An 18,958-nucleotide genomic window follows, 5' to 3' on the forward strand; every position below is an offset into this window, starting at 1 on the left:
TCGCTGCCTGTCAGACGTAAAATTAGGTGGGAGGCAAAACTGTCACCGACTCTCTCCGGGATCCCAATACTCCCTGAGTCGAACGGGTAAGTCTCGCCGTCCGTAGGATGAAAACAATAAGGTCTGGCTGGGAGGCTCTCGCCGACGCCCGACAGGAGCACAATACTCGCTGTATTGGACGGGTAAGCATAGCCAAGCGTGGGACTTGAAAAGGTAAGGTGTCTGGCCGGGAGTGCTCTCACCGGCGTCCGACGGGAGATCAAGACTCGCTGTGTCGGACACGTAAAGACGAAAGGGTAAAGTTAGGTCAGGAAGTTTTACCGTCATCCAACTGGTGGGCGTGCCCACCCGTTTGATGGGTTAACCTCGCTGACATAGTAGGAAAAGGTGAGGTTGTCCAGCCAGGAGGCTTCTGCGTCATCTGACAGGAGATCAATACTCGCAGGTCAGATGGTTCGGCCTCACCGGTAGTGGACTGAAAGCTAAGTTGCTTGACCGACCGGCATGTAGTGATCGACGGGGGTTCGATATGGTGGTGCGGGTGGATAGAAAATGTAAGTTTGCCAGGCTGGGGCTCTCGCCAACATCCTGACGGGAGCTCAATACTCGTAGGTCGGATGGGTAAGCCTTGCCGAGCCAGGGATTTGAAAAGGTAAGGTTGTCTGCCGGGAGGGCTCTCACCGGCGTTCGTCGGGATATCTGGGCTCATCGAATCGAACTGGCTAGACGGAAAGGTAAAGTTTAGTGGTCGGGAGACCTCACCGTCCACAGACTGGAGATGGGTACTCGCAGTCTGTATGGGTAAGTTCGCCGGCCGCAGGATGGAAAAGGTAAGATGTCGGGCTGGGAGGCTCTCGCTGACGTCTGACGGGTAAGCCTCGCTGAGCTTGGGACTTGAAAAGGTAAGGATGTCTGGCCGGGAGTGCTCTCACCAGCGTCTGTCAGAAGATTAAGACTCCCTCTGTTGGACAGGTTAAGACAGAAAATCCGTTGGGTGGTCGGGAGGTTCTCGCCGACATCTGACTGGAGATAACACTCGCAGTCTGGATGGGTAAGTCTCGCCGGCCGCGGGATGGAAAAGGTAAGTTATCTAGCTGGGAGGCTCTCGCCGACGTCCGAGGGGAGCACAGTACTACTGTGTCGGACGGGTAAGCGTCACCAAGCTTGAGACTTGAAAAGGTAATGTTGTCTGGCTGGGATTGTATCGCCGGCGTCTGTCGGGAGATTGGGATTCGCGTATCGGACAGGTAAAGACGGAAAGGTATAGTTGGGTGGCTGGGAGGCTCTTGCCGTCACCCGACTGGAGATGGATACTCACAGCTAGGATGGGTAAGGCTCTCCGGCCGCAGGATGGAAAAGGTAAGTTGTCCGGCTGGGAGGCTCTGGCCATCGACCCACGGGAGATGGAGGCTCCCGGGTTGGATGGGTGAGCCTCGCCGAGCGTGAGACTCGAAAAGGTAAGCTTTGACAGTTGGAAGGCTCGCACCGTTAAAAGTTTTATTTATTTGTATTTGTTTTCTCTCCTATGAAATGGTTTCGCTATAGAGAACTCTTAGGTCTGAGATAGTGGGGTTGGTGTCCGGATCAAATTTAGAGGAGATGGTGAGCTCTGAGCATCTCAGAAACCCGACAAAGGGCTAAACTGAAAACGGTGTCCGACGGGAGATCAATACTCATGCATCGGACTGATAAGCTTTGCTGGTAGTCGGACAGAAAAAGGCAAGGTTAGCTCGGCCGGGAGGCTCTCGCCGGCATCTGACTGGAGATCAATGCTCGCTGTGTCAGACGGGTAAGCCTCGCCGAACAGATAGGTATGGCTTGGAGGTGATGTCGACTTTGCCAGCCAGGTGCTAAGACCCATGATTTATCATGGATTGCGTGATCAATGTCCTACTATTGGGAGAGAATTCGTCGAGGGGAATCAAGGTTTTCATGCTGAAACTCGTAGTTATGCGGAGCTGACAAATCGATTAGGTGTTTTCTACCCCAGAATTTCCTATCAGCCACTCCAATGGGCTAATGCTGAGACGGCGGTCAACGAAGAGCTGATCGTGAACCCTCGTTTAATTTGCGCCGCTTAGGGGAAAGCTGAACAGTTTATTTCAGTGAAACGGCTGAACGTAATGGATAATTTTAAAAATGGCAACTGTTGATTTCCATATCCAATAATTTACGTTCAAGTTTATTTGTATAGCGCTATATGATACAAATCGTCGCAAAGCAGCTCTGCGGGAAATTAAGTTTCCACAATATATTTATATATTGCAGAAACTTAATATTTAAGTTATGGCAAAATTGGGTAATTCTGTATGTTGTCTTTATATTGGCATCCTCTGAGGAGTTGGCATTATCTTCCTCAGGTGTTCAGTCATCTCAGATTATTTAAGGGTTGGATCCAGACTGAAGCTTCTGTAATTCTTAGTTACCACAGTATGTTAATCCCGTGGTAGAAACAGAGAAACAAATAGAGACATAATTAGCTTAGCTGCATTTTTTGCTTGGATGAAACAGATTTGTTCAACCCAAGTTAAGGAATGATAATGTACATTTGAGCAGATATAACTGAAGTACGAGATTATAAAATGCATTATGTGAATGCTTGGCTAAAGAGATGTGTCTTTAATCTAGATTTAAACAGAGAGAGTGTGTCTGAACCCCGAACGTAATCAGGAAGGCTATTCCACAGTTTGGGAGCCAAGTGTGAAAAATCTCTACCTCCTATAGTGGATTTTGCTATCCTAGGTGCTACCAAAAGTCCGGAGTTTTGCGACTTTAGGGAGCGGGTTGGATTTTAGCGTGGTAGAAGAGGAGTTAGGTAAAATAATTTACGACTGATGCTGCATTTCTGTCATAAAGACATTGAAAAATGTTAGAGATTAGGTGGACATTTGTATGGATGTTTTAGCCGAACGAGGATAAGATCGCACGGTGGCATATAGAGCAGAGGTTCTCAACTCATCCCGGGGACCCCAATCCACAGCACTGTAGTGTTCTAAGCACTTATCTTTATTCTAGCTTTTAGGGAATCACTCTTAAGATGATTAATATGATTAATTGCTATTAATCAGAATGTCCAACTTATACCTGGTTAACGATACCTTATTAACGACTTGTCCAGCAAGTATTAAAATCAGCACGTTATTTCTTAACAATTGGTTTATCTTATTCGCTGGCCAACGATAAAACAACCCAAATAGTTAACTTTAGTTATCAAGCTCATGAGCGTAGGTAACGCGATCTTTTTGGCAAATAATTAAGATTTGAAGAATCACATAGCAACAGACAAGAGATTTCTTAATGGAATCAAAGTTTATTTACTACTCTAACACACTACTACATTAGACAACACAAAACAAAAGACATAAACACACACATTCGTTGCAATGGATTGTTCTGATCTGAAGAGAGTCTTAGGTTCTAATGCTCGTTTCAACCTGAGGGAAATCACACGCAGGAACTCTTTATCCTTACTCTTAAAAGATAGATATAACCAGTTTCAGCCAATTTAAGAGATTTTGCCTTACTTTGCCTTTTGCTTTCAGTCGAGTTCAGGCTTTTCTTCGGTTCAAGGAGTCTCTGCTTCAACTTTGCTCTCAGTCGAGGTCAGTTCTTTCCGGGTTTGAGACGGACCGTGCGCGGATTGGCTGCTTGGTAGGTCGTGTCACAAGGGTACTCTTCAGTGGTTGGAGGGCTTCGCTCTGACTCGATGAAGCTCTCAGGAAGTCGTTCGGTTCTTGGCTTCAGATGTTAGTTTCTTTCAAATTTGAACTTTGATCGCGGTGGCAATGCTCAGCCGTGATGTTAGTGGCCAGAAGCGCTTTGCAGCGCGTGAGCAGAACGAGAGACGAGCGAGGTGAGCGTGAGCTCTTCCTTTTCAGTTTTTCAACTCCAACCCTTTTTCAGTTGTGCATCTGGTTTTTAACGGGCCGATTTGGGATCTGCCCACGGGCGCCTGATCCAATCGGATTCTTCCTGTGGGGCGTTTGATCCAATCGCAAGTGTTTCTGTGGGGCAGAGCCCCGCCCTGCACAGCTGCGTTTCTTTCTATGCATAAATTGTCCGTTCAGTTATTTATCACATGAAAACTTATTAACAGCAGATTTCTATTCATATTATGATCATACCTTGCAGAGAAAAGATCATTTTCATTCACACCATATTATTATTCATGAAATCAGCTTTTATCTGAAACCAAACACTTATATTTTTGATATGCACAAAAATACATATATCCTTTGTATTCATTACGCGGTTAAAGCCATAGATGAAATTATCCTAAATAAACACATCGAGCATGTGAACTGAACATCTAGTGATCAGTTAAAGTTATACATTTTGGAAAAAGATTACCATAAGTTCAAAATAACGCAACAAGCTTATAAATGTCACAAACAAAAACATTCTTCATATAGGTTGTACCTATATTGTCTATAGTGTTTTTGTTTTAGAGTATAATTTGTTTCAGTAGCAGAAACCAGTATAACTTTGTCCCTTTTAAAAACACACAATATCCTTAAGCAAAGGTGTGGCTATCTTTGCCTGTTTCGATAGCCGGAGAAAAACAGGCGCGTTTCCCCCCTCCTTTGGGAGAAGCACAAGGTCTTAAAAGGTCACTCCTTCAGCGATTACTTTTCTTGAATTACGGCGCTTAACGGAGTTAGGTTTAGGGGAGTACGTGGCGCCACGTAAAGTAAAATCCGGGAGTATGAGTTCTGTTTTTTTTCAAAAGTGACAAAAAGGGAGTTTTCTTCGTCCGACTTTATGATGAAAGCAGCCAGGCGCTTAAAATGGCTCTTCTCTTAAACGCATCCAGATGTGACTGTTCCATATATCCTGGTTTTATGGTCCCAGGAGAAAAGGGGGTTCGAAGTGATGGGCGCTGGAATGAGAGCTTTGATCCTGCTTCAGGAATGTGTTGAAAATAGGTGTGTGCGTATCAGAAGTAAGACCAGTTCTTACAGCACACTCTGCATGCCCCCCCCCCCCCACTTAACACACCCGATCCAACTCATCAGCTCATTGATAGAGTCTGCAAGACTTGAAATGGGCGTGGCCCGTGAGAGAGACACACAAAGACGCACAGCGGCCGGGGGGCCCGAGAACCACTGATATAGACGATTGTCTAGCTATTGGAGCCCTCTGTAGGCTTTGATGTAATGCGTATGTGCACGATATGTTTAATACATTATATTGAGTTTAACAAAACCATATGTTATTTTTGATAATTTATACAAATGATTATAGCCTATTGGGAAACTGATAGAAGCGTTAGAGAAAAAGGGGAGTATGAGAAAAAGATGTGTGGGTCTGTGTTGCAAGCGGATGCAGCCTTGCACTTGCGTCACTTGCTGTGGCTGTAGGCCATAGGAAGGGAGTCCGGAAAAAACTTGTGTAGCTGCTCTGCTAACGGAGGTAGCCTCACGCTAGTGTCTGCCACTGGAGCTGGAGGCTGCTGAAAAGGACAAAAGGGGTTATTAGTAGCGGGAGGAAAACGACTGAAATGTGTGGGCTTGTATTGCAAGCGGAGACACCCTCGTGCTTGCTTCTGCTGCTGTAGGCCACAGAAAAGTGGCTTGAGTTTCTTCTTTTGTTTTTTTCCTCTCTTAAACAACTTATCAACAAATTACCTGCCTTTAGCGAATTTACTTGAGGATTATTTGGCAACACTGGTGGTTGCGCCGCTAGCGGAGGCTGCCTCGTGCTAGCATCTGGAAACAGAAGCTAGAGGCCCGGCTGCATAAGACGCTGCGGCCGGCAGAGCTGAGCCGAAGCAGGAAGTGAGTGAGGCTTTGCTGCGGTGAGAACTGGGGCGGGGCCCAGGCTCGTTGAAGGCCTGCTGCGGAGACCCGACGCTTGAGGAAAGCCAGGTCTTTAGCGGGACAATGGTGGTGTCGAGAGAGGCGATTTCGGGCTTTCCTCGATCTATTGGCGGCTGGAGTGGATTTAGGAGTGAGTTTGGATGGTTTGCGGGGTGATGGAAGATCGTGTAAATCTGCTTGTTTACCTTCCGCGAGGACGGTGCGTCGGAACTCGGAATTAATCAGTGTTTGCCTCAGGCTAAATACAATCTACATTCCGATCAGAGGAATTGTTGGCAGGGATGAAATCCGTGCATCCGAATAAGCCAGATTCGGACGGTAATTGTTTCTTATATGGACGTCTGTAAAATTAATTTACATATCACCTCAGTGATAAAACTCATGGATTCGGACGGCGATTTATTCACAGTGGAGGAGCGAGTTCTGTGATCCTGAGAACCAGAGAATGCGCTGCTCACGTGGCCAGTCACATGATTGTGTGCTGTAAATAAAATTAATTTTATTTACAATTTATTATGTAAAATATATTCTTATTATTCCAAGCATATTTTATAATGTAATAATCCTATTTATTATTTGATTATTTAAATCTCCTGTTTAAAAATAGGAAAATAAGCGCTATAGTTGTATATAATTATACGCGATATATATCGGTTTATAATACACATTTCAAAATGGTATTGCATACTTGCCGCTGCCATAATAATGACCCACTTCGATTGTTTACATGCTTCTTCTCTTTCTGCTCTCACTCGCTGTGGTGGAGCTGTTATGAAGAATTATTCTTTTGAATACTTCCATCATTTCAGAAATAAAATATTTATGCAAATTACACCGAAGTACAACAGTTACCGTACGGTGTTCGGGAGTGCTCAAAAGGAGTTAAACGCTGAATTTGAATCGATTCCTTCTCGTAAACTCAGAGATGTGGATTCGGACGGCAATTAAATTACCACACGACCTTGGTGTTTGTCAAAAACCGTAGGTGGAGAGGTGAGAGAAAAACACAGACGTCTTGGATTCGGACGGCAATTAAATCACCAACTACCTCCTGTATATGGTGAAAATCACTTACGTCCCCCTGAGAAACAATTACCGTCAGAATCGGGCTTAAGACGCCGGTGGAGGAGAGCGTGTAGCTGGTTGAGCAGAGAGCAGCGGCCGTGTCTGGTGGGGAAAGACCGATCCTGGAGTCGGCAGATTGGCCGGAGGATCCGAAAAGATCCCCAGCATAGGTCTCGTGGTTTGGACGGGAGAAGTTGAGTCTGTGATGCAAGAGGTGCGGACCAGATGCTGAGAAATCATCAAATGAATGGAGGTATGACGGCTGTATTTATGTCCATGTATTGATGAACTTGATTACGTGCCACTTGTGTCTAATTAGGGTAAGTATCTGACGTGCTCCTCCCGAACTTTGTTAATTAAACATCATGAAGTGATAGTCTGCATGATGGCCTTTTCTCAGACTCTGAATCTGTTGTATACAGATGAACTCCTGCTAGAGTTGCTAGGGAACTTGAGCTTGAAGTTTACTATTATAACTGCTTAATTTATGTATAAAAAACAATAATTAAGCATGGGGTCAATAGATATTTTCTTGTTTTACAGCTGAAGACCAAAAACAAGAAAGAAGAAAATCAGTCACAGCAAGCCAGTCAAATCAGTCCTGGTGAATGAGGAATGAACATGGTCTTCTTGTGCCCAAACAGAAAAGACAGAGCTGGAAAGTTGCACATTCCCATTGGTATGTCTTTATTCAATGCAGTTATGTGTGGTACAGTATTGATGTTGATCTCTCAAAAGACAGAAGTTATAGTTACTTCAAGTCAGCAGTTATAGTTTTTCACACATACATATTTTTATAGCTCCTAGAATGAGCAAATCATCTTTGTAATTTGGGCAGGAAATGACTGAATATGGTGAATACTGACACCTGCACCTGTATTCACCAACACTATTTCTCTATAGTTATTGTTATTGTTTTGTCTGTTTGTTTGAAGGAGGATGAAGCCAGTTGATGAAGATATCAATTCAGTGGCCACCAAGTGCTGCACTGCTGTCTGAACCCATCAGGTATCTCCTGTGGAGACTGCATTCACGAACAGCTCTACTGCGACAGCTCAGATGTTACGGGCCATAAAAGAAACTTCACAACTGAACAACTCCAAGATTCTTTTTAGCCCATACCTCCAACAAGAATCAATGGCAAGTCCAGTGCAACAATTATAAATAAAAATATTTTTATTTAATAAATACAATAAATACATGTTTGTCCCTCCAGGACATCTACACCAGGTGGTGTGTGAGGAGGACCGTCAGAGACTCCAGCCACCCGAGCCATGGACTGCTCTCACCGTTACCATCAGGCAGAACCTTTACCAGCAGACTGCGAGACATGTTCTTTCCACAGGCAATCAGACTGAACTGAACTCGCAACAGTAACACCACACACACCCCACCAACCTCTTATTCACTGCACTCTATCAGTTACAAAAACTGGACTCTGGCTCACTATTATTCTGCACCCTGACAATCTGTTTGCACTAATTCATACCGTACTGCACTGCAAAGGTATATGTGTACTGTTTATTATTGTGTTTATTATTGTTTTCATTTCATGCTCTCTGTATAGTATAATATTTACCATGTTGTTCTCTACCTGTATTGAGTCTTTTATATATGTGTTGCATATATATTCAATACTTGTCATCCATATTGTCATGCTGCAGTTTGGACAAAAGACTTTCACCACCTGTACACTTGTGTTCATGGTATTGTGACAATAAAGTGATTTGATTTTAATTGGTCACATGTCTTTTGTTTGTCAGTTGTACTGTAGGTTGCTAGGTAACAATTGCAAATTGTTTAAGTAATGGAAGAAGAAGATTATGATAGGGACATGGAAAAACAAGCAAGAGGAAGAAAACCAGGAGAGCTCTGATGAGAAGGACTGAATGTGATTCTGTGATGTTCAGGACATTTCACTGTTTTAAATTTTTTTTTTTTATTTCTCTTCAATATGATTTATCTTTATATGCTACTTTAGCTGTCTTTATGCTGTATTCTCCAGTAAAGTATTGCACACGATGTTGGATAATTAAGCATGGTGAATATTCTGCAGGGATGGTGTTTGGTAAATACCCATTTAATTTTGTAAAATTTTGTATTTTGTATAACACATACAATTACTATTATTGTTTTAAGACATAAATATGTGATGATATTAACTACTCCGTTATGAAGGGACTGCTGAAAGATGCATTAGAAGAGATTGTATGAAGTATTGCTACAGGCACTTTATGCACAACTGAGGGTGATGCTCCAGAGAAAGATCAACATGAATCCTGCACTGTATTATAAGCAAGATGAGGATGGACATTACTGATGTTTAGCGCCGAAAGATGAAACAATTTTGACACAGAGATACAAATTAGGTCTTTTATATTATAATTCTTTGAATTGCATGAAATGTATGGCTTTTGCATCATAAACCACACACTGTCTGTATCTTGTCTTACTGAATGACACATCAACATTGTATGATAGTACAGTAAAGTGTCACAGTATTGGTTGTTTAAATTGTTGTCTTTGTTTACTGTCAACACTGTATTCTTGCTCCTGATCTAATGAAATAAATGGAGCCCATTCCAAATAGGCACTGATGTGTATTTTTTGGGGTCTATTCTTATTCTAAGATAACTATGACTTGCAACTTACATATTGGCAAGTTGATGAAAAGACAATCTAAAAAATCTGACTCAACACAGTTTCTTGTCTGTGATGAGAATAGATCTGTGCATGTTTTACTGCCCTTCCATCCCCAGGGGCCCCGTAGAGTCCCATGGAAGAGCAAAAAAAAAATTAACCTTTCAAATGGCTGTAAATCAAATTCTGATTATAGTTTTGAGACATTTGGCAGGACAACTACTTATGCTATGTTAATTAAATAATGTTGGACAGAGTTTTCAAACATATATGGAAAGGTGGTATAAGGTGTTTTAATAAAAGTGCTCTTAGTAAAATAGCAAATTTCAGCCTGTCTCTTAAATATGTCATACATGTTTGCTCAATGAACATGTTTAGATATACCTTTGTTAAAAAAAGATGGTATTTTCCCCCTTTTTATTATTAAACATTTTAAACTACATTACTCATAAGCCTCTGCCATTCAAACGCGAAAGAGATGGTGCTGGTATTTGTAGTTTAACAAAGTTATTCTCAGGGTTAGGGTTATGATCTCGGTAAAGTGGTAATATCTCACGACACAACAACACTGCATTGTTAGCTGAAGGTATTATTGACGTAATAATGACAGCAAAACGTACTTTGCAACATATTATGTTTTTTAATTTGGGTTAAAAGATAGTCCAATCACAGGGACGAGTGCCAAGAGAACTTCAAAGCCAATGGCAACTCAGTTGAGCAGAAGCGTCACACTTACTTGTCCATATATGGTCATTAATGACAGGATCTTCCGGGTTCTTGTGGTCAATGGACAGATAATCAGTTAAAGATGTATTTGTCTCCACTCAATATAAAACTGCAACAACAGATTGCATCGTATGGTTAACCTGATGCAGCAATAAATTTGTTGATTAGAGTGTTTTTTTTTTTTCAAACAAGGGTGTATTGGTTCCCATTGCATACACTGTTTACACTAATATTAATTAATGTACAATATTTAAACTTAAAAGTGTGCATATACTGTGTGAAAAATAAATAATAAATGTTAAAATGTTTCATTTGCTTACAAAAAAGAAAACAACAACAAAAAAAACACCTGATATTTATTCAAATACGCAGTATTTTTCTACTATTATTGTTTGCTTCTGTAACATTTGCAGTGTATTTATAATGTATTAAAGGTATAAAATTATTCACTTTTATGTTTCCTTGAAATGGAACCCATAACCTTGCCATTCTTAGCTCTGCCAGTTGAACTACATGAATATAAAAAAAAACACACATTACGAATTTCCCAATGTTTATTGATATGTCAAACTTTTCCAAGACAAACATAGTGCCCACAACAGCACTCTCTCTCTAGTTTGTGCCACTATGAAACAAAAGCAGTTATAGTGAAATATAACAACTTAAAACAATGACTGATTGATAAAGTAATTAATATGTACATGGAAACAAACATTTAACTAAGAAATATGCAATATAAAACGCCTTTAGAAAAACATTTTCTAATATTCAAAAATAAAAAGACAATTTGTTTACAGAAAATGTCATAAGATGTCAAATAATATTTTACAAACCAGGAGTTTTGAGGCTCCAGCTGAAAATATATTATTTTCTTACCTATAATAAACAAATAGGCAAAAATTATTAAGAACAATATTTTAATATTTTACAATTATTATTCTCCTGTAATCATTGTTTGCTTCTATTGTGACTAAATGCAGGACCAATTCAAATGGTTAACAATTATATATATATATATATCGTGACAGGAGTGGGAGATGGGAGTCTTGACTGTAAAGTAAAAATTAAAACAAGTAGACATGCAGTAAAGTTGGCAGTAAAGGGCTGAGAGCAGATGTGCCACAGGAGAGAGAGATATGTGGAAGCATTTGGAAGGGCTGATATTGTGAAGAGCTGATGGGAGTAATCTGTGAGAAATCCTGCAAGACAGGAAGAAAAAGAATTTATCACATGATGAACAATAAAAACACTGACAACAACAAATAGCAGACAACAACATACTGTAACAGCAGCATGTATAACAGAACAGTATCGTCTGTTGGTGTGGATGCTAAAATATTTACCATTATATTTCTTGTTCTTGCTGTGAACAGCTTTAAGTGATCTGATTTGGCCAAATTAACTGAAGATCTGATTTGTCACATGAGAAGTTAAACTAGCATTTCCAGACTCTTGCTTCTTAGACAGACGTGTTCAATAAAAATCAACACGGAAAGAAATGAGGTGTGGACAGATATCATGTACTGTTAGAACGGGAAGAGACAGCACCAATTTGTAAAGATTAATAAAGAATACAATGGACTTAATAAACTTTATGATATAAACACTCTGACTACTTACAATGGGCACAGTCTGCATGAGAGTTAAGGCAAAGGCCAATGACAGCAGTAGGAGTAAAAGCTGTAGAATTTTGTATGAGTACGCTTGTACAATATCATATGAATTTGCTGATTTGATCAATTGTATGATTAATTACTACTTCAACATGACACTTTGTTGAGGGTTCTTCGTGACGGGGCCGTGTGGTATGTAAACCAAAGCTAAAGCAACATCAAATGCTGTGCAAATAGTCAAGGTGCTCAGACCAACACAGCCGTACCATTGGAAGTGTTTTCCTTTGCAGCTTTTGGTCTTCTCCGTAACCGCACAGTATGGCCAAATTCAAATCCCATGACAGGCCTTCCTTTGGTCTTCCCTTTCAACTGAAACGAAGAGAAATATTGAGACATTGTGTTAAAAATGACCAAAGTGAACAAAATATTTGAGAGGAAGGACTATAAGGAAAGATATGATCAACACATAATATAAGGATGTGTTCATTAAAGCAAATCAGGTATTACTAAAAGTGTTCAACAAAACCTGTGAAGGGTTGAACCTTTGAAGGACTTCTTCAGCCTCCCTGGCAGCTTCTTCAAGATCATCATTGGAAGCTTCAAATTCAAGTTCCCTGTTAATTCCTGCAGCTTTCTGAAAGAACTGGTCAAAATTTGATTCTGAGTTATAATAATATGCCATGATGAACCACAGAAAGAGAGCAAAATATGTGTAAATGAATTACAGATTACAGTTTGGAAAAATAGTAAAGGAAAAGCTGAGAGGGAGAGAGAGAGAGAGAGAGAGAGAACCTTTACAAGAGATGGCTTCTTAAAACAGCTGCTGGAGTATGTGATCTGACTTAACTACAAGACAGAAAAAAAATATTGAATTACAATTACTTCACAAAAACATATTAAAGGTGTGGAAAGAGTTGTGGTTACTGGGCTTTAAAAATAGTATACAGTAAAAACAGTTACCGTGGTAAAAACTGTAACAGCACGGCCAGGCTCTCCACCCAGCCAACTATCACGATCTGCATCACCTGAATTCTAACCACGCGCACCTGCACCTCATCATCACCCTCATCAAGAGCACTATAAAGGCACTCACCACAGTCACTTCATCGTCCGATCTCGTTTATGCAACATGGACTCCAATGCAACCAAGCAATGCTCAATGAGTATAATCTCTCTTACCATTCTGACATACTTATCTTCTGTTCTCCGCTCCGTTGTAATCTTCTGTGCAGATTGCCTCCTGCTGTGGTCAGTCTCCGGTCCTCCACGTCTGCCCAGCTCCAAACTCCTGAAAAGCACACGGATTCCATTCAGTGCCTTTTCCACTGCCATCACCAACATATATAAGAAGAGCACTCACCCTTCGACACCTGCTGCACTGTTCTCTGCACTAAGCCAATCAATAAAGTCACTGTGTGTTAATCACTTACCTTGGTGTCCGACTACATATCATAACAAAAACATGGTAAGTATTGTTATTATTGCTATAACTACAAATACCCCAGTAAAACTACGGTTACTGAGGTAAACTCATTGTAAATATTGAGGTTATTGTGTTTTAAATACAAATACCACAGTAAAATACGGTTACTGAGGTAAACTCATAGTAAATATCGAGGTTATTGTGTTGAACTACAAATACCACGGTTATTGTGGTTAACTCATAGTAAATATCGAGGTTATTGTGTTTAACTACAAATACCACAGTAAATCTACGGTTACTGTGGTAAACTCATAGTAACTATCAAGGTTGCTGTGTTTTAAGTACAAATACCACAGTAAAATTATGATTACGGTGGGAGAAGCATGGTGTATTTTGTGATTACTGTGCATTGACCACACATGACATGGTCGAGTGACGGTTACTATGGTAAAAATATGGTAAACGTGTGGACTTTTTACACGATCCCTTTCCCACCATAGGCAAATTTTAAATGAATAACTTTATTCATAAACACGGAACAATGGAGTATTTTACGAGACGGTACCTGTATATGTGTCCTGAAGTCATCTAAATCCATGTTGCACTATTTCGCTGGTCTTTGGTCCGCGTGCAGTTGTTGGGGAAATGATCGCCTCTGCTGGTCCTCCAGTGGTAACTTCACCTTCACACATGTGTGCGGTGATTAACCTTGTGGATAGATGATAACAGCCTTCTCAGCTACCAGCAGGACCCTTCTGGTCCATAACTATGATCTGATAACCACTAATAATGCCTATTCAATTGAGTGATAACATCCGAAGCGGGTGGAAAGACTTCAGTGTTGATTCAAACGATTGTCATCCCCAGGTTACTCTTTTATTGGAAGTGATGGTTTCAACATTAACCCAGATCATACTCAGAGCTGTTAGACAGCTCATAAACGCATTGCATGTGAATGTGCATGTCTTTCTCGCAGTCTATATGAGAAGAATGAGAAACAGCTATTCTCCTGCTTTCTTCTTCCGCTTTCACATGCAGGCAAATATTGATCCACCAAATTACTTCTCAAGGTCAGCTCCCCGCTGGAGCCGTGCTGTCAGAGGCTGCAGACGGCTTGTGTCAGTCATGCTACTTGCCAGCTGGTTGCAGAATGAAGCGGTATATTCACCTTTTCTCTGTCACATTCACCTTTTCAGTTTTCATATTCACTTTTCAAGCTTTTAAGCCTGCTGTCTGTGAAGGCTTGAAAAATGAATAATCAACAATAAATCATGTTCTAAGTCATTTTATTCTGATAGATCATGAAAGATTTGTTTTACATTAAAGATTTTTACATGACATACTGTTCTGTTCTGTGTCACCCAGCTGAGATATTTCAACAGTCAGTCTTTTTCTTTGCACCACTGACTGGGTTATTATGAGCTGGTTTACCTGCTGAGTTTTGTCCTTTCAAATCATCACCTGGGAGACAGGGATCAACCAAAAAGCAAATACTTGTAAGTTCTTCCACGTTCAAGCCATCAACTTTTTTTTAACCAAAACTTAAAAGATCCAAAAAGGTCATAAAGGTAAAGTGGAAATTAATTTACCAGTTTATTGTCAAGTGATTTGATCATTTTATATGATGAAGAGATTTAATGTAGGCTTTGATTCACATTTAATCACTCATATAGAGTATATCACATATGGTGAACATGGAAGTTCATGTTTGTGCCACAGGCTAGAAAAAGCCTCATTAGTTATTGTGCATCACATGCCTTGAGCTTCCTTGTTAAACATAAGTGATGTAAGTTATGTGAGTCTATTATTGTTTAATTGAAAATAAAATCCTAAATGAAATCTGTTCATCTTCATAAGACTTGGATTCAAATGCTTGATTCATATGGATTTGTTTTATGATGCTTCTAAATTTTGGATCCTTATAGCACTTAAAGCAAAATACCTACTGAAGTTAATCTGTATGCTTTTTCAATAGACAGAAAACATGATAACAGACCAGAATGCCAAAATCTTAGTTCCAAGGGAACAGTGAGGTATGAATAATTTATGCACAAGCTAGCACTGGTTTTCAATCTGTTTACATGTAATGGTTCTCATCTTTAACATGTTATGATCTTTACATAGACACCAAATTACATAGCTCCTGCTGCTTATTAAATTAGACATTAGACCACTATATGACAAATAAGGAATGTTATTTATCTTTCACTTTCAATATATTGAAATTTCATCTTAATGTATGTTTATTCTTCTTCCTCTTATTATCATACATTTTATTATTAATTTATATTTTATCTAGAGATTGAATCTGATGTTTAGCTACCATTGGAGATAAAATAAATAAATAAATAAATAAATAAAAATAAATAACAACTAAGTAATTAATTAATCAAACAAACAAACAAATAAATACATGTTAGCTAATTGCTGGATTTCATTTGAACTAACAGAACTTTACATGTTACAAACATTTGCAGGATATTTGACATAAAACACATTCAACTCTTATTTAACAATCAATACTGTATAACCACTTACAGTATGTGAACATTTTCTGAGCATACAGGAGAAAAAAAATCTAAAATCTTTGGCAATATATGTAGTAAAGATAAATGTTGAACCAAAATCCAATATCATGGTATCATGGCAAACACTGCTTACAAATGTATGGTATTTTTACTTGCTCACTAAACATTCCTCACTTAATTTCCAGCAATATCGTTGACTTGATTGCACAGATACTACTTGAACTGAACTGAGCTGGATGATGACATCACTGATGAGTCCTTCTGCATTATCGACACACTATTTTCTTATTTAACACTGTAAAACTGCTTTGACACAATCTGTATTGTTAAAAGAGCTATATAAATAAAGGTGACTTGACATGACTGAACGTCTTGTCAAGAGATGGAAAGCATCCAATGTGGAAGCAAAGGAAATTAAGGACTTCTGTATGTTACTTTTACATTGTTTGTGCAAATCTTGCTGCCATAAATCAGTTGGCTTGACAGATTTCCCATTATATATTGTCAAAGGTTTGAGTGCACAGAAAATGTTTCGAGAAGTGTTTGTGCAATTTTGATTGGTAATTAATAGCATGATGTTACTAATGTTGTGTAATGATACATATTCATCCAATGTTACTTAATAATAATGTTCAGCTATAGCCCTTGATAAATGCTCTTTTACCATTCAATAATGTTAGTACACATCCTATGAAATTATTAACACATCAAGTGGTAAGTCACACTTTATACATAACAAATATGCATAAATAATACTTGATTAAAGATAACTCATGTTAGTAAAAAGTTATAAATATTAGTAACACAGTTGATTTTCATATGGTTCTCACTTTACAGTGAGCTTCACAAAAAAAACTTAAATGCTTTATCACCATTATGGAACTTAAAACACATGCAAGTTTTTGTACATCATTTTCAAATTCAGACATTTATGTAAAGAGATAGCTTAATACATGTATAATTTTAAAAAATAAAATATAAAGTAAATATAATATAATAAAGTAAAAATAGAATGTTTGATATTAATGATTTAAGGTGTGTTGATAAGAGAAATGTTATAAATAGGGACAGCCCACAACATGAGACATGTCCAAAAAAAAAAAAAAAAAGAAAGATGGTAATTACTGATGAAAGGAGTTGACTTTAAGTTGACTAAGGTACAGGCATTATAGGAAAAAGTAATTATCTATGTTAACTGCGTGATTCTGTAACATTCTGCTCTGTTTTAGTTGTGTTTTTCCATGGCTTCTGTTGACCCAGTTTCCCTGATTAGTTAATTAGCCCCTCACCTGTTTCTGTTTTCGCATGATTATGACCTGCCTTTATAAGCCTGAGTTCTCCCCAGTTGAGTTTGTCTGCTATTGGTTATGTTACGTTTTTCGAGTTCAGTATTATTAAAAGATTATTGTTTTGAGATATTCCTGCCTGCCTGCCTCGTCTTATCTGTCTGCCTGGGGAAACTGTAACAGAATAGCAGACCGAAACAGTTTTTTTTTTTCAGCAGCGTTATTCTTTTCGCTCATTTTTGTTTTTTTTCCTCTCTCCCTCCTAGTATGGATCCCGCCTTCTTACTCCTTTGCCTGGAGCAGAAGGACCGTTCGCTGGTGGAACACACCATGGACTTCGTCAACCTGGCGCGCCTTACACACTTCAAAGACCGCTCGCTCTGTGTGTTCTACATCTCCAACCTGAGCGAGCAGTGTAAGGCGCGCCTACCAGCGAACGGTCCCAGGGAGAATTTCGCCGCTTGCGTGGAGTGGGTGCTGGAGTGTAATGGACTGTTTATCTCCGGTGGCCCTGCTGAGGACAGCTCCAGCCCCACTCCCATTCCAGAGCCCAGCCAACCCTCACCATCTCCCTGCACGGAGGTTTCGCCAGAGCCCACCGCAGTCGCAGAGCCTGAGCCGGCCGCGAGGATAGAGCCGTCACCTCGGGAAGTGACTGAGCAACTCATTGCCTCGGGAACCGTACTCGACGCGACTGACCGGGTGTGTGAGCCGGCAACATCGTGCGTCGTGGGAGTGTTAGTGGAGATAGAGGGAACGGACAAATCACTGGTCCACACTTCCACCACTGAGGGTGAGAGACTGCTGGTTTCTGGAAACCTTTCTGAGGATATGTTGGATGAGTTAGACGAGGAGTTCTTCTGGCTTCTCCCCTTCCCATTGCTCCCACCCACCTCTCCATGTTCTCCGGCCATTAGCCAGTGCTTCCCTGAACCTGTTAGCTTTAAGCAATCCCCCATGCTCGCTTCTCCAGAGCCAGTCCGTCCAGTGCCCGATTCTCCAGGGTCAGTCTGTCCAGTGCCCGATTCTCCAGGGCCAGTCCCCCCCGAGCTTAGTTCCCAGGAATTAGCGCTGCCTAAACGCCCTCCAGTGCCTGTTCCCCGCAAGTGCCCTCCAGTGCCTGTTCCTCGCAAGTGCCCTCCAGCCAGCTCCTCAAGGAAGGTTTTAAGGAGTTTCCCACCCAGCCTCCCTCTCCCTCCTCCTCTGTATCTGCCAGTCAGTCTAGCAGTCTGCCCTCAGCCACCTCAGGAAAGTCCCTCAGCTCACCCTCAGTATGCCATGTCCGGTGGATCGGTTGAGCTTCGGGTCTCCCTGGGATCAGCTACCTCGGGGTTGGAGGATCCCCAGTCTTCGCCTCCAGCCTACGAGACCCGGACTCCACCTCGGCCCTCCGATCCATCGGCTCCACCTTGGCTCGTGGCTCCCTCATCTCCACCGTGGACCCTCATTCCACCAGCTCCGCCGGGCTCCCTCGTCCCTCCGGCTCCGCCTTGGTCAGTCGTCCCCCTGCCTACTCCACGGAATTCCACACCTCCAGCTCTGCTTCGTCCCTCCATTCCTCTGGCTCCGTCGGGTTCCTCCCTCCCTCCGGCTCCACCGGTGTCCTCTGTCGCTCCGGCTCCACCGCGTCACTCGGGATCCCCGCCTCCGCCTCACTCGCCTGAGCCGCCGGCTCCACCGTGGCCCTCCGGCCCATCAGTGTCACCCTGGCTCTGCGGCTGCTCTGCTCCATCCTGGGCTCCTTCTCCACCGGCGTCATCTCCGGCAGTCGGCCCCATGGTGTCGGTGGTCCCATTACCACCATGGCTCCTCCCGCCATCGACTCCGCCGTGGGCCGCCATCCTGGCTGGCCTCTGGA

The 18,958-nt window shown here is 41.2% G+C and overlaps 1 protein-coding gene across 6 annotated transcripts; it reads right to left on the bottom strand.

Annotated features, from left to right (window-relative positions):
* Window positions 1-10,786: 10,786 nt before the first annotated feature.
* On the bottom strand, window positions 10,787-14,108 carry LOC306852051 (uncharacterized protein). 6 transcript variants are annotated; one of them, XR_013782552.1, is made up of 7 exons: window positions 13,852-14,108; window positions 13,043-13,151; window positions 12,824-12,940; window positions 12,656-12,709; window positions 12,390-12,506; window positions 12,130-12,232; window positions 10,787-11,449 (listed from the first exon to the last, which is right to left on the bottom strand). XR_013782552.1 is itself a non-coding variant. In XM_079388648.1 (6 exons), the coding sequence occupies exons 1-6, from the start codon at window positions 13,872-13,874 to the stop codon at window positions 11,253-11,255; spliced, it is 603 nt and encodes a 200-aa protein (XP_079244774.1). In that variant the 5' UTR covers window positions 13,875-13,916; the 3' UTR covers window positions 10,787-11,252. The 6 variants fall into 6 exon arrangements, 2 of the variants coding, with proteins under 2 accessions (XP_079244774.1, XP_079244775.1); XR_013782555.1 differs by having other exon boundaries at window positions 12,406-12,506; window positions 13,852-13,916; XR_013782554.1 differs by lacking the exon at window positions 12,824-12,940 and having other exon boundaries at window positions 12,406-12,506; window positions 13,852-13,916.
* Between the last annotated feature and the right edge of the window lie 4,850 nt (window positions 14,109-18,958).

This window comes from Barbus barbus, assembly GCF_936440315.1.
Source record: "Barbus barbus genome assembly, chromosome: 32".
Classification (NCBI taxonomy): domain Eukaryota; kingdom Metazoa; phylum Chordata; class Actinopteri; order Cypriniformes; family Cyprinidae; genus Barbus; species Barbus barbus.